General features: G+C 41.5%; 1 protein-coding gene across 1 annotated transcript; it reads right to left on the minus strand.

Annotated features, from left to right (window-relative positions):
• Nucleotides 1-2,469: 2,469 nt before the first annotated feature.
• On the minus strand, nucleotides 2,470-3,426 carry LOC110146138 (olfactory receptor 7A17-like). Its single transcript, XM_020906821.2, has one exon. The coding sequence runs from the start codon at nucleotides 3,421-3,423 to the stop codon at nucleotides 2,470-2,472; it is 954 nt and encodes a 317-aa protein (XP_020762480.2). The 5' UTR covers nucleotides 3,424-3,426.
• Between the last annotated feature and the right edge of the window lie 9,915 nt (nucleotides 3,427-13,341).

The following is a 13,341-nucleotide window of genomic DNA, read 5'->3' on the forward strand; positions in this document are numbered from 1 at the left end:
TTTCTGGTTTAGTTCACTCTGTATAATGGGCTCCAGTTTCATCCATCTCATTAGAACTGATTCAAATGAATTCTTTTTAATGGCTGAGTAATATTCCATTGTGTATATGTACCATAGCTTCCTTATCCATTGATACTAAGATTTTGATTACAATTTAAGAGCCAGAAATTAAACTTTTGATTTTCTGAGGCATTCATTTCAAAGACAGTCATGTGGAATAAACATTTTGTCAGCTGCTGCTGTTGTTCAGTCACTAAGTCATGTCTGACTCTTTGCAACCCCATGGCCTGCAGCATGCCAGGCTTCCCTGTCCTTCTCTATCCCTAGGAGCTTACTCAAACTCACATCCATTGAGTTGGTGATGCCATCCAACCATCTCATCCTCTGTCGCCCCATTCTCCTGCCCTCAATCTTTCCCAGCATTAAGGGTCTTTTCCAAAGAATTGGCTCTTTGTCTCAGATGGCCATAGTATTGGAGCTTCAGTTTCAGCATCAGTCCTTCCAATGAATATTCAGGGTTGATTTCCTTTAGGATTTATTGATTTGATCTCTTTGCAGTCCAAGGGATTCTCAAGAGTCTTATCTAATACCACAGCTCCAAAGCATCAATTCATTGGCGGCTTCCCTTGTGACTCAGCTGATAAAGAATCCGCCTGCAATGTGGGAGACCTAGGTTCGATCTCTCGGTTGGGAAGACCCCGGAGAAGGAAAGGGCTACCTGCTCCAATATTCTGGCCTGGAGAATTCCATGGACTGTATAGTCATTGAAGTCACAAAGAGTCGGACACAACTGAGTGACTTTCACTTTCACAATTTTCAGCCTTTTTAATGGTCCAACACACATCTGAATGTGACCACTGGAAAAAGCTATGTCAGCTTTGACTATGTGGAACTTTGTTGGCAAAATGATGTCTCTGCTTTTCAATAGGCTGCCTAGGTTTATCATAGCTTTTCTTTCAAGGAGCAAGTGTATTTTAATTTCATGTCTGCAGTCAACATCCTCAGTGATTTTGGAGCCCAAGAAAATAAAATCTGCCAATGTGTCCATTTTCCCCCCATCTATTTGCCATGAAGTGATGGAACCGGATGCCATGATCTTAGTTTTTTTGATGTTGCGTTTTAAGTCAACTTTTTCACTCTCCTTCATCACGAGACTCTTTTGCTCCTCTTCACTTTCTGCCATTAGGGTGGTGTCATCTGCATATTGTCAGCAGTATGACACAGCTACTAGAGAAGCATTCAAGTCACCCCCACCAATGAAGTTGCCCTTTTAGAAAGCCTGAGTAAACAGATGACTGAGCACATGAGTGAACCTGCTGTCTCCTGATCATGCCCTTATTCCACCTTATGTTTTAAATTCACCAATAATGAGTGAACTAGCAGAATCCTAGCCACCTCCACCCATAAAGGCCAATAAAGGCAGAGCCCCCAGTTGGTGCTCTCTTTTTCACTCTACCTAAGACCTGAGTATATGGCATGCTATGTACACTCCAGGATTGGTGATTACAAACTTTGTGGGTTTTTTTTTTTTCTTAAGTTTCCCAATGGATATTGCTGAGAGGCATCTTTCAATCATAATAAACACCATAAGGATCTGTCCAGTAGCAGTGTAAACTTGGTCAGGAAGATGTCTGTGTTTTCTTGAAATAAGTAATACAAACCAGGTGAGCACCTCAGACACTCCTAGCCAATAGTATCACTATCAGTAGGCTTGGACTTAAATGGATTAATGTTCAAATCTACATGGTGAAGAACAAAAGTTAAAGTGGCAACAGAAAAATAATGGATTAAAGTAAAATCTGTAGCTTCATATTTTCCTCTTCAATGAAATAACATAAATGGCTTTAGTTGCCAAGTCTAGTTTGTTTTCCCCATGTAAGTAATACACTCATACAGAAAACAAAAGTAAAATTACTTGGTATGATATGTGTCATTGAGAAATAATTTTTAAGGAATGGACTTCCCTGGTGGATCAGTGGTAAAGAACCCATCAGTCAACACAAGAGATGCATGTTCAATCCCCAGTCTGGGAAGATGCCCCGGGAAAGGAAATGACAACCCATTTCTCAGTATTCTTGCCTGGGAAATCCCATGAACAGAGGAGACTGGCAGGCTACATACAGTCCATGAGGTTGCAAAGAGTCAAACACAACTGAGTGACTAAACAATAGCAATTTTTAAATAACCCAATTTGCCCCAGGTAAGATACTGAAATCTTCAAATGTTCTTGGCCCAAAATTGAGAAAAAATTCTGTGACTGCATGAATATGAACAAAGGGAAAGCTGTCTATGTATCAGACAGATCTGAAACTTAATAAAGTGAGTGACAAATTGTGTAGAGGAGTTAAATCCAAAGAAATGAAAATTCCAGGTTATAAATAGGAGTGGCAAGTTCTACTTTAGCAATCTGATTAAGAAAAAGCAATTTCTGTCTCTGTGGTTTTGAGTCCTATAGTCCTGGGTACTTCTTCAGCCCAGGAACAATTGGCCCGTATAGAGGGCCATGCCAATGATTCTTCTCAGAGCCCTCCTTATGTCTTTGTTCCTCAGACTGTAGATGAAGGGGTTCAGCATGGGTGTGACCACAGTGTACATCACCGAGGCTGTGGCACTTGACTGTGAGCTGTGGGTACCAGCAGAGCTAAGATACACTCCTAAGGCTGTACAGTAAAATAAGGAGACAACTGAGAGGTGAGATGCACAGGAAGAAAATGCTTTATATTTCCCCTGAGCTGAGGAGATTCTTCGTATGGAGGAAACTATCCTAGAGTAAGAGTAGAGGATACCAGTGAGGGAAACACTGCCTAGCAGCACAGATGCAAAATATAGCACAATGTCATTAAGAAAGGTGTCAGAACAGGCGAGCTGAACCACCTGAGTAATCTCACAGAAAAAGTGGGGGATTTCCAAATCTGTACAGAAGGACAGCCACAACACCATTAAGCTCTGTAACAAGGAATTCAGGACACTCATCATCCAGGACATCAGAGCCAGCAGTCCACAGACCCAGGGGTTCATGATGATTGTGTAGTGCAGAGGATGACAGATGGCCACGAAGCGGTCATAGGCCATCACGGTCAGGAGGAAGATTTCCATTGTGGCAAAGAGCAGGAAAAAGTGTATCTGGGTGATGCAGCCTCCATAGGTTATTACTTTGTTCTCTGTCTGTATATTCTTCAGCATCTTTGGGATGGTGGTGGAGGTGAAGCAGATGTCTACAAAGGACAGGTTGGAGAGAAAGAAGTACATGGGGGTGTGGAGGTGGGGGTCTGAGCTGACAGCCAGGATGATGAGCAGGTTTCCAATCACAGTGATCAGGTACATGGAGAGGAAAAGTCCAAATATAAGGGGCTGAAGTTCTATTTTCTTTGATAATCCCAGAAGAAGAAATTCTGAAATTTGTGTCTCATTCCCTGGCTCCATGTGGTGAACTTAACAGGCAGAAAAAACAAAATACTACAGCTAATTTTCTCAAAGATTGGCATTTCAGACACAGTTGAAATTCTATGATTTATATTTTGCACTCAAAAATCCATATCCATAGCTTTTGTATGGAATTTCCATTTCGAGGGATCCCTGGTACCATCTCAGAATAGGAATGCCTATTCCACATTGCTTTTCCTCTAGTAGTCATGTACTCTACACTGTTAGTGAGAAATTCAGAATGCCTCAAACATAGTAAAGGTGTTTTGGTTTACTTTGTTTAGCTCTGTGCGTGTTTGTTGGCATATGATGCATGTTTTTTTTTTTTGTTTAAATGTGCATGCATGCTGGATCACATGTAAAAGGTATGTTTTGCTCTAGGATATAGTCCAAAATGTTTCTAATCAATTGCAGCCATTGAGGAATAGTTTGTTTTTTGTTTGTTTGTTTTTTAAAAGACAAGTTCCTGCCAAGGGAAAAGCAATATGAATAAACAGTTCTGCAGAAGAGACAGGTTGCAGAGAGAACAGCAGCAAGGTGTTCAGACTCAAGGGACCACAGCTTCTTCCTCCATTAAAATGTGAGAAACAGATGGGCAAGGACCTCACCTGCTCTGTTCACTCTGGTTTCACCAGTGTATGCATAGACAAAGAAACACATTTTTAGAAAATAAAATTTATAAAATAAAAAGAATGGCACTGGAAATAAAACCTGTTTAAATTATAGTGCATTGGAAACAACTTGGCTAAACAAAATTGAACTAAAAATTAAGATGAAATTATGATAAAAAAAGATGAAATTATGAAAGAAAAATATAAAATAACCACGGTCACACTAATACTAGTTTTGTATATAATTGAAATGGACAAGCAAATGAAATATATATATTTTTAAAAAGTAGTATGGGAAACAGTGGGCTTTCCTATGGCTCAGACAGTAAAGATTCTGCCTGCACTGCAGATCTCTGGCTTGGAAGATCCCCTGGAGAAGGAAATGGCAACCCACTCCAGTATTCTTGCCTGGAAAATTTCATGGACAGAGTAGCCTGGTGGGCTACAGTCCATGGAGTTGCAAAGAATTGGACATGGCTGAGTGACTCACACACACACACACACACACACACACAGGGGAAGCAGTAACTAAAATTGTAATTTCAGTCAGTATAAATATATATGTATTTAAACATCCTTATGAGAAATATATGTGATCTTTGTTGAATGTAAAAAAATATGTTCCACAAGATGGCAGCACTTGATTAATATTTTAAAAATAGATCTACTGAAGGCAAAAGGTAGCAGTAAGAAAAAAAGTAAGTGAATAACAAGCAATGGAAACATATACATTACCGTATGTAAAAATAGATCGCCAGTGGGTATTTGCTGTATGATGAAGGGAACCCACAGCTGGTGCTCCGTGACAACCTAGAGGGTTGTGATGGGGTGGGAGGTGGGAGGGAGGTTCAAGAGAGAGGAGGCATATGTATACCTATGGCTGATTCCTGTTGATGTATGGCAGAACCCAACACAATATTGTAAAGCAATCATCCTTCAACTAAAAATAAAAAAGAGAATAAAAATAAAAGAAAAGAAGCAATGAATCTAAAGTTTTTTTTTTTTTTTTTTACACTACTGCAAATGTAGAACTTTCTATGTTTAAGGAGCAGTGGGAGGAAAGACGAAATGTGACCAACTGATAGATTTGACCACTCGCAATTTATAAACCCTCACACAACCCAACAAATACATTACACATACATACAAGGATTAAAAGGAAATTAGCAAAGTCTTTCAAAAATTATAATTGTTTGAAAGAATGCATAAAACATAAAAAAAGAGAGACTGGAATAGGGAATTCAGACCAGGGTTAGCAGTTTTGAGTGAAACGGTGTCTGATATACCTGTGATGGGGAGGGAAAGAGTGGGGAGAGAGAAGTTGCATGTATTTCTTTTTTTTAGCAAGAAGACTCCTCAAGGTATTTAAAATATGTTTCATTCTCCCCTTCTGCAGGATGGAATACAGTTCTTGGGCTTTTATCTCACAGCTTGAGATGAAATAAATTATAAAGGAAATTGTACAGCAAAAAAGAAGGAAAAAAAAAAAAGAAACAGAAAAAATAACAGCATTCAAGTACCAGTATGTAAAACAAAAAACATGCAGAAACAGTTTTCAGTACAGAAAATAAAGGGCTCAAAAATCCCTAAATATATTCAGCCTCCCAAGTAATGAAATAATTGTGAAGCAAGGCCCTTTACCATATGACCGTTTGCATATTAAATGTAGTATTTCATTCTTTTTAATGGCTGAGGAATATGCCACTGTAAATATGTACTATATCTTCTTTATCTATCCATCTGTTGATGGACATCTAGGTTGCTTCCATGTCCTGCCTATTGTAAATAGTGCTGTTATGAACACTGGAGTACATGCGTCTTTTTCCATTATGGTTTTCTCAGGATATATATCCAATTGGGATTGCTGGGTCAAATGGGAGGCTTGGGAGAGAGGGGGTGTATGCATAATTATGGCTGGTTTGCATTGTTGTATGGCAGAAAACACAACATTGTAAAAATTACACAAACCCCCCCCAAAACATAAAAGAGATACAGTTAAATGCAATATTTTCAAGTGAATACTCTGTGTGAGAGAAGATTCTATGAGAAGTGTATTTCAAGAACTGTAGTTACAAGGCAGGAGCTAAGCCCATTGATCTGGATCTTCCTAATGAATATAGAGCCTTCTCAAACATACCTTATCTTAAATATTAAAAGTAAATTAATAAAATGCCATCACTTCACTGCAAATCTCTCCATGTCTGCTAGTCTCTTTTCCTACTTCCCTAAACTGCAAATCTCTTGGAAATTATAAAATTTTACTGACAGCACTGTCTCCCTTCTTGAGTCTCATTCAACTAAATTTTCATTCTCAAATTTAATTGGCAACAAAAAACCTTGAATTGATGAATCCAATAGATACTTCTCTATTTAACATAATAAATAAATTGATTATAAATTAGTCAATCAAGCAAATAAACATGGAGATCTCTCAGCTCTTGGTCAGCTGTTTGGGTTTTCATGTGACTTCAGGTAAATGTTCTTGGGTTTCCTTCCCTCTGACTTTCTCCAGCAGTGTCTATGGAGCCCTTAGACTCACCTGGAGGGGATATCTGAGATGAAGGTCTCTGTGTGGAAGCTGGTGCCTCCCTGGATGGTGGAGACTGAAGCTCTGTCTCCAGACGAGAAAGAAGAAAGGAATGAAGCATGAGTTCCTGAGACAGTCTTAGGAATTCGAGTGCAAAAACTATACCTTCCCCAGCTTAAGGCTGAACACACTCAGATACTGTAGCTGTGGTGATATTTACAGCTCTGTATGTTAACTGTATTGGCTCATTACATCTGCTCATTAATACGTTTTCCACTGTTACTCCAAGCTCTGAGGGTATTTCCCCAAGCGACTTGTTTGAATAAAACTGGAAATTTTTCCTGCTGATTTGTGTTCTCAAGAGACCAAGTTAAAAGTGAGGTAAATCCAGTTCTTTTTCCTACTCCCTGAACTCTTCTGGCTTTCAGAGTTCTAACATTTTAACTTTCCACAACCCTGAATCCAAGTTTTATTCAAATGTAAGGCTGAGAACCTGTCTGGACTAGTTCACTTGGGTCTCAAAAGTATTGACTTGTGATGGGAACATAGCTCCTGATACCACCAGAAACTTACTATTTATTCTTCAATAATTTAGTGAGCTGTGTTCCTTTGTTTTAAAACCATGGGTAAAATAAACTTTGGCTTCATAATGCTTTTGACCCATCAACTAGGATTTTCATGCTTTTACTATAATAGAAGTGAAGAGCTGGCATTTAGTCCCTTATTTTTAAACTTTTGGTAATTATATGAGATAAATTTAGATCATTTAATACACTGTGGACTGGGCTTAGAATCTTATAGATATAGTCTCATTTATTTTTCGCAAAAGTCCATCCTATGAAGACTCTGCAGTTATGATCCCCCTTCTAAATTTTTGGCACTAGGTGTTTGATCCAAAATTACGAACTGAGTCAGGTGTGTGCTTTGATTAGAACACAAGATATTTGTAGGTCTCTTGTTCTCCTCTTCTCCAGGTCCTGTTGGTAAATTAAAAGATTCTCTGGATCCTGTCTTACTTATCTATTTTGATCCAGGAAATGTTTTCCTTTGTTGCATTTTCCCATATCTAGAGTTGCACTATTACAATCAATGATCGAACACAAAACTATATATCTGATCAACTGCTTCAAGTCACCTGTGTTGTTTAGTCGCTAAGTCACATCTAACTCTTTGTGACCCTGTGGACTGTAACCGTTAAGGCTCTTCTGTCCATGGGATTCTCCAGGCAAGAATACTGGAGTGGGTTGCCATTTCCTTCTCCAAGGGACTGTCCCAAGCTGAGCCAGCAATCAATCCCACATCTCCTGCATTTCCAGGTGGATTCTGTAACCACTGAGCCACCTGGGAAGCCGCTTCCCTGATAGCTCAGTGGTTAAATAATCCACCTGCAGTGCAAGAGACACCAGTTTGATTCCTGGGTCAGGACGATCCACTGGAGAAGGGATAGGCTAACCACTCCAGTGTTCTTGGGCTTCCCTTGTGGCTCACCTGGTAAAGAATCCACCTGCAACATGGGAGACCTGGGTTTGATCCTAGAGTTGGGAAGAGCCCATGGAGTAGGGAAAGGTTACCCACTCCAGTATTCTGGCCTTGAGAATTGCATGGACTATATAGTCCATGGGGTAAACTTACTGGTTTACAAACAATTGGAAGACAAATTAAAATTGCTTGTTCAGATGACTAAGGCTTTACTGTTTGTGAGGTTTGGCTGAGGGAGTATTCCTAGCAGTTTCAATTTTAAAACTACCCCCTTTTCCGTAGGTTTCAGGTCTTGCTGAAAGAGCTAATTAGGCTCAGTCTCAGGTCCTTGTGGAGTGTACCTGTTATTGAGTCCGACCTCACTCTACTTGCTGCCAATAAATCTGAAAGAGACAGTGTTGAGACCAAGAAGACGACAGATTAATGCTATGAATAACTGTTTTATGGGAGCTGGATGCCAGGTTTTGTTTTTATAGAATAAAGATGGTGGGGGGAGGTGAGGAAGCAAAGTAAAAAGTCCAATAATCTTGAAAATATCTCCTAAAACGGCAAGCCTTAGAAGGGGATAAATTAATTTCTTCTTTCCTCTAGCCATCCACAGGTGAACAGAGTCCTGAACAAAGGCACTTTGAGTTAATATTCAGGCAGAGGGGCAGGGTTCCTTGAGGCAGGTCATTGTGTATAAACAGTACCCTTTTAGTGAACAAAAGTACAGGTAAGCAAATGTTAAAGTAAAGGATCTGACCTGAAGTCAGAATTGGCTCTTCCCTGCAATATTTACATTCTGGTTTGTAGAGATTTGCAAGAGAAAGGACAGTGGCTTTTAGTTCTTCAAAGAACATGTCTGTCAGCTAAATGATTTTTTTTTTTTTTTCAGTGACAAGATTTCTAACTAAACAGAATTTTATGTGTTGCATGTTCTGGAACTTTAGAGTTTAATTTATCATGCCTTTGTTAGGTAGGTAGAATAGGGAAAAGGAGTCCAAAATGGTGGTGGCTAAAATACAAAGAAGGGAAAAGCCCATGAAAATAGAACAAAGGAAGGCGGAAAGACCAGAGTGAAGACCTCAGGTAAAATAAACAGCCCTCCTGGCTAGCCCAATTTACATAGGGCAGGCTCAGTGGGGAGGAGACAAATGTATAAAAGGAGGAAGTCTAGAAGGATTGGGACCTCTCTTCTCTTAGTCTTTTGGGTCTGCCCGTCCTCAATCTTCGAGGGTGTACTATCCTTTGTTTTTCATAATAAACTAACCTATAACACTGGTCCATCCATTGCTTCAAATTTTTGCTGCAGCAAGACAGAAACGAGGAAACTACACACTCCCCAGACATCTATGGTTCCGTTTCTTGGCTTTAATCTGGCTGAAACAGCCTTGGCTCCAAGGCTTCTAAGCACAGCAGAAGCCCAACTCCACGAAAGCTCATGCAGTGGAAGCTGAACATGAAGAAAACCCAGCACAGTGGAAGTGACAAGAAGCCTCGTGTGCTGGAAACCAGAACAGCCAAAGCAAACTCAGCAGAAAGCTCACATGGCTCAGTCTCAGATTCCAGAAGACCTCCGGTTGGGGTAGGAAGACCTCACCCCTATGGCTGGAAGGACATATGGCTAAAAAAATCCTAATTCCTTTACAATCTCTTGTTTCTTGTTTTCTTGAAACCCCTGTGAACAGGTGAGCAGCAGTGGGTGCCCCAGGTTGTCCCAAAGGCTTCACTATCTGTGGTGCCCTAGTAGCTATTGCCCAAGCAGGTGGGGGTTCTTCTGTCCTTAATCTTCTTTGTGCCAAGAATCAGGTCAAGAGTGCAACTGGATGTGGCAGGTAGGCCTGAGAATTTCTTGATTGACACAGGGGCCACCTACTCTGTCCTGACCTCCTGCTCCAGAGCCTTCTCCCACCAAACCTGTACCATTTTGGGTGCTACTGGAAAAACACCTAACAAAAAGATTCACCTGAGCACTTTGTTGCTGGGATGGACCAATATTTTCCCACCAGTTCCTGGTGGTCCCTGAGTGTCCTACTCCCTTATTGGGAAGAGATCTTTTCCTGTCTTTGAAATCTTGCAGCTATTGCAGCCCTGATAGAAGATGCTTTAAACTCTCTCTTGGGGCCAAACTATTTTTCCAGCCACCAAGTGAAACAACTTCTGAATGGGAGAAGCAATTTATGGATCTCAGATCAAAGGATCCTCAGATATCAAATAGTGCTGACGGAAAATCCAGGTTTGACTATGTCCCTTTGTGAGGTTCTTAACCCAGCTACCCTCCTGCCTACCCCCAAGGGCTCTCTCCCTTTTCACTCTTGCCTAGAAACCTTGGACCACTGGACAAAACCCTAAGAGGGATTGCCGGAAGATCCTCTGACCAATTCTGAGGAAATCTGGTACACTGATGGAAGCAGCTTTGTCTTGGATGGAAAAAGAAGAGCTAGGTATGCTGTAGTCTCCAATTTTGAGACCATAGCGGCTGAACCTCTGCCACCAGGTACTTCAGCCCAATTAGCTGAGCTCATAGCCCTGACTCCAGCTTTAGAGCTGGGAAAAGGGAAAAGAAGAGCCATTTACACTGACTCCAAGTATGCCTTTCTGGTGCTACATGCACAAGCTATTTGGAAAGAAAGAGGCCACTTGACCACCTGAGGGTCCCCAATCAAATATGGTGATCAAATCCTTAGACTCTTGGAGGCAGTCCATCTGCCCACTGAGGTTTCAGTCTCCCACTGTAAAAAAGGGAGCATGGAAGTGGCACAAGGGATCCAAGCAGCTGATCAGGCAGCTAGGAGAGCAGCATAATAGAATCATGACCTAATAGGGATTGCCACCTTAGCTCTACAGACTAACTTGCCAGAAACTCCTTCATTTACTGAAGGTGAGACTCTTAAAGCTAAGAGTGAAGGCTTTCAAGAAGACCATATGGGGTGGTTCCAAAAGGAGGGACTCCTTTTTCTGCCTGGGAACCTTCAATGGAAGTTGGTGAACTCCTTACATGTTACCACTCATTTTGGGGAAAAGGCCTTCCAAAGATTACTAGAAAGTTCCTTCAGAGGAACAGGTTTTCTCTTGTCCCACTTGCCAATTAAACAACCCCCAAGGAGCTTGAAGATCCCAGCTGGCCCAGCCCATCCAACGGTGTGGGACCTACCCATGAGAGGACTGGCAGATGGACTTCACCCAGATGCGTTTCTCAAGGGTATAAATATCTATTAGTTAAGATAGATACATTCACAGGATGGATTGAAGACTTTCCCATCTGGACTGAGAAGGCTGAGGATGTGGTAAAAAGCTGCTCCGTGAAATCATTCCAAGATTTGGTCTGTCCAGGTAATTGCAGAGTGACAGTGAGACATGATTTACTTCTATGGTCACCCAAGGGGTCTCTAAAGTATTGGGCACTATTTGTTACCTCCATTGTGCCTGGAGGCCTCAGTCTTCAGGAAAAGTGAAAAGAACCAACCAATTCTTAAAATCAGTGATAAAAAAGATAACCCAGGAGACTCCCTGGGATGGAAGGAGGCTTTACCAGTAGCTCTCCTCTGCACCCATAAGGCCCTTAAGGAACAGGTTGGTCTTAGTCTTTATGAGATGCTATATGGGAGACCTTTTTTTTTTTTTTTTTTTTTTATGTCAATGACCTCTTCCTAGATTCAGAGGCTCAGACCCTCTGGTCTTATACCATGGCCATTGGGCAATTCCAACAGGATATATGCTTGTGGGGTATCAACCAGGACCCAAAAGATTCTAAAGAGTCACTGCTATATGCTCCAGGAACTTAAGGCCTAATTAGAGTCTGGAAGAATGGATCTCCAAAGGCTCAACTCCAGCCCACATGGAAGGGCCTCTACCCTGTAATACTTTCTTCCCCCACAGCAGTCAAGGTACCAGGACATGACTCCTGGGTTCACTACTCAAGAGTCAAATCGTGGAAGAGAACAGAAGAAAACACACTCAATACACTGTGAGCCCATAGGAGATCTCAGATACCTATCCTGGACTACAAATGAGTGCCATTCTAATGAATGTCCCTGAAATTAAGTTTCTGGGGATAAGATTTCTGAGGTCAGCTCTAAAGAGCCAACACAGCTTGGAGGTTGTACTCCAAAATAGACAGGAGATAGATCTCCTGATCCTTGAACAAGGAGGGACCTGAGCCATCTTGAATGAGACATGCTACTTCTGAGTAAACACCTCCAGCCAAATTAAAGAGTCTCACAGTCCTCAAGAAAAACATTCAGGCCCTACAGGATCTCAAAGAATGAGCTGGAAAGTTCTTGGGGGTGACTACAGTCTCTTTGGGGGGTCCTTTTCCTGGCAAGGGGAAATTTGAAGTTGGCTAATGGCCATCCTAATCCCCATGGTCACCATAAGATTGCTTCATGTATTATCAATTATCTAACTCATTTTGTCTCTGCCCAGGTCAACAAGCTACAACATGCAGTCCTAGTTCAACAAGGATATAGAAAACCACCGGACCATGGAAAATCACTCATCCTCAGATGGACAGAGCTATAAGGACTCTGAAGCTTGAGACTAGCAAGAGGGGGAGGCCCCATGCCCCTCACCATCCCACTTCAACAGGAAGTAGCCATAGAGATCTCGATGCCTGTGTTCCCAAAGAATTGGGCCTCCCATCTCTTGAAGGGGGAATAATAGGTAGTTAGAACAGGAAAAAGGAGTCCACAATGATGGAAGCTAAAAGACAAAGAAGGGAAAAGCCTGTGAAAATAGAACAAAGGAAGGTCCAAGGATCGGAGTGAGGACCTCAGGTAAAACAAACAGCCCTCCTGGCCAGCCCAATTTACATAGGGCAGGCTTGGGGGGAGGAGACAAATGTGTAAAAGGAGGAAGCTTAGAAGAATTGGAGCCTCTCTTCTCTTAGTCTTTTGGGTCTGCCCACCCTCACTCCTCGAGGGTGTACTATCCTTTGTTTTTTGTAATAAAACTGAGCTATAACACAGATCCATCTGTCACTTCAAATTTTTGCTGCAGCGAGACAGAACCTAGGAAATGACACTCTCTCCCAACACCTTCAAAGGTTTTGGGGCTCCCCTGGTGGCTCAGATGGTAAAGAACCTGCCTGTAATGCAGGAGGCTTGGATTCACTCCCTGGGTCAGGAAGATCCCCTGCAGAAGGGAATGGCTACCCACTCCAATATTCTTGCCTGGAGAATTCCATGAACAGAGGAGCCTGGTGGGCTACAGTCTATGTGTTCAAAAAAGAGTCAGACATGACTGAGCAACTAACACTTTCACTTTCAAGGGTTTGTTTAAGGCATTCAGCAAAGATCTTCCAAGTTTACCAGTTCATTC

Source organism: Odocoileus virginianus, chromosome 3, assembly GCF_023699985.2.
Source record: "Odocoileus virginianus isolate 20LAN1187 ecotype Illinois chromosome 3, Ovbor_1.2, whole genome shotgun sequence".
Lineage (NCBI taxonomy): Eukaryota > Metazoa > Chordata > Mammalia > Artiodactyla > Cervidae > Odocoileus > Odocoileus virginianus.

Coding starts and splice junctions, on each gene's coding strand:
- LOC110146138 (XM_020906821.2), bottom strand. CDS start 3,423: ATGGAGCCAGGGAATGAGACACAAATTTCAGAATTTCTTCTTCTGGGA.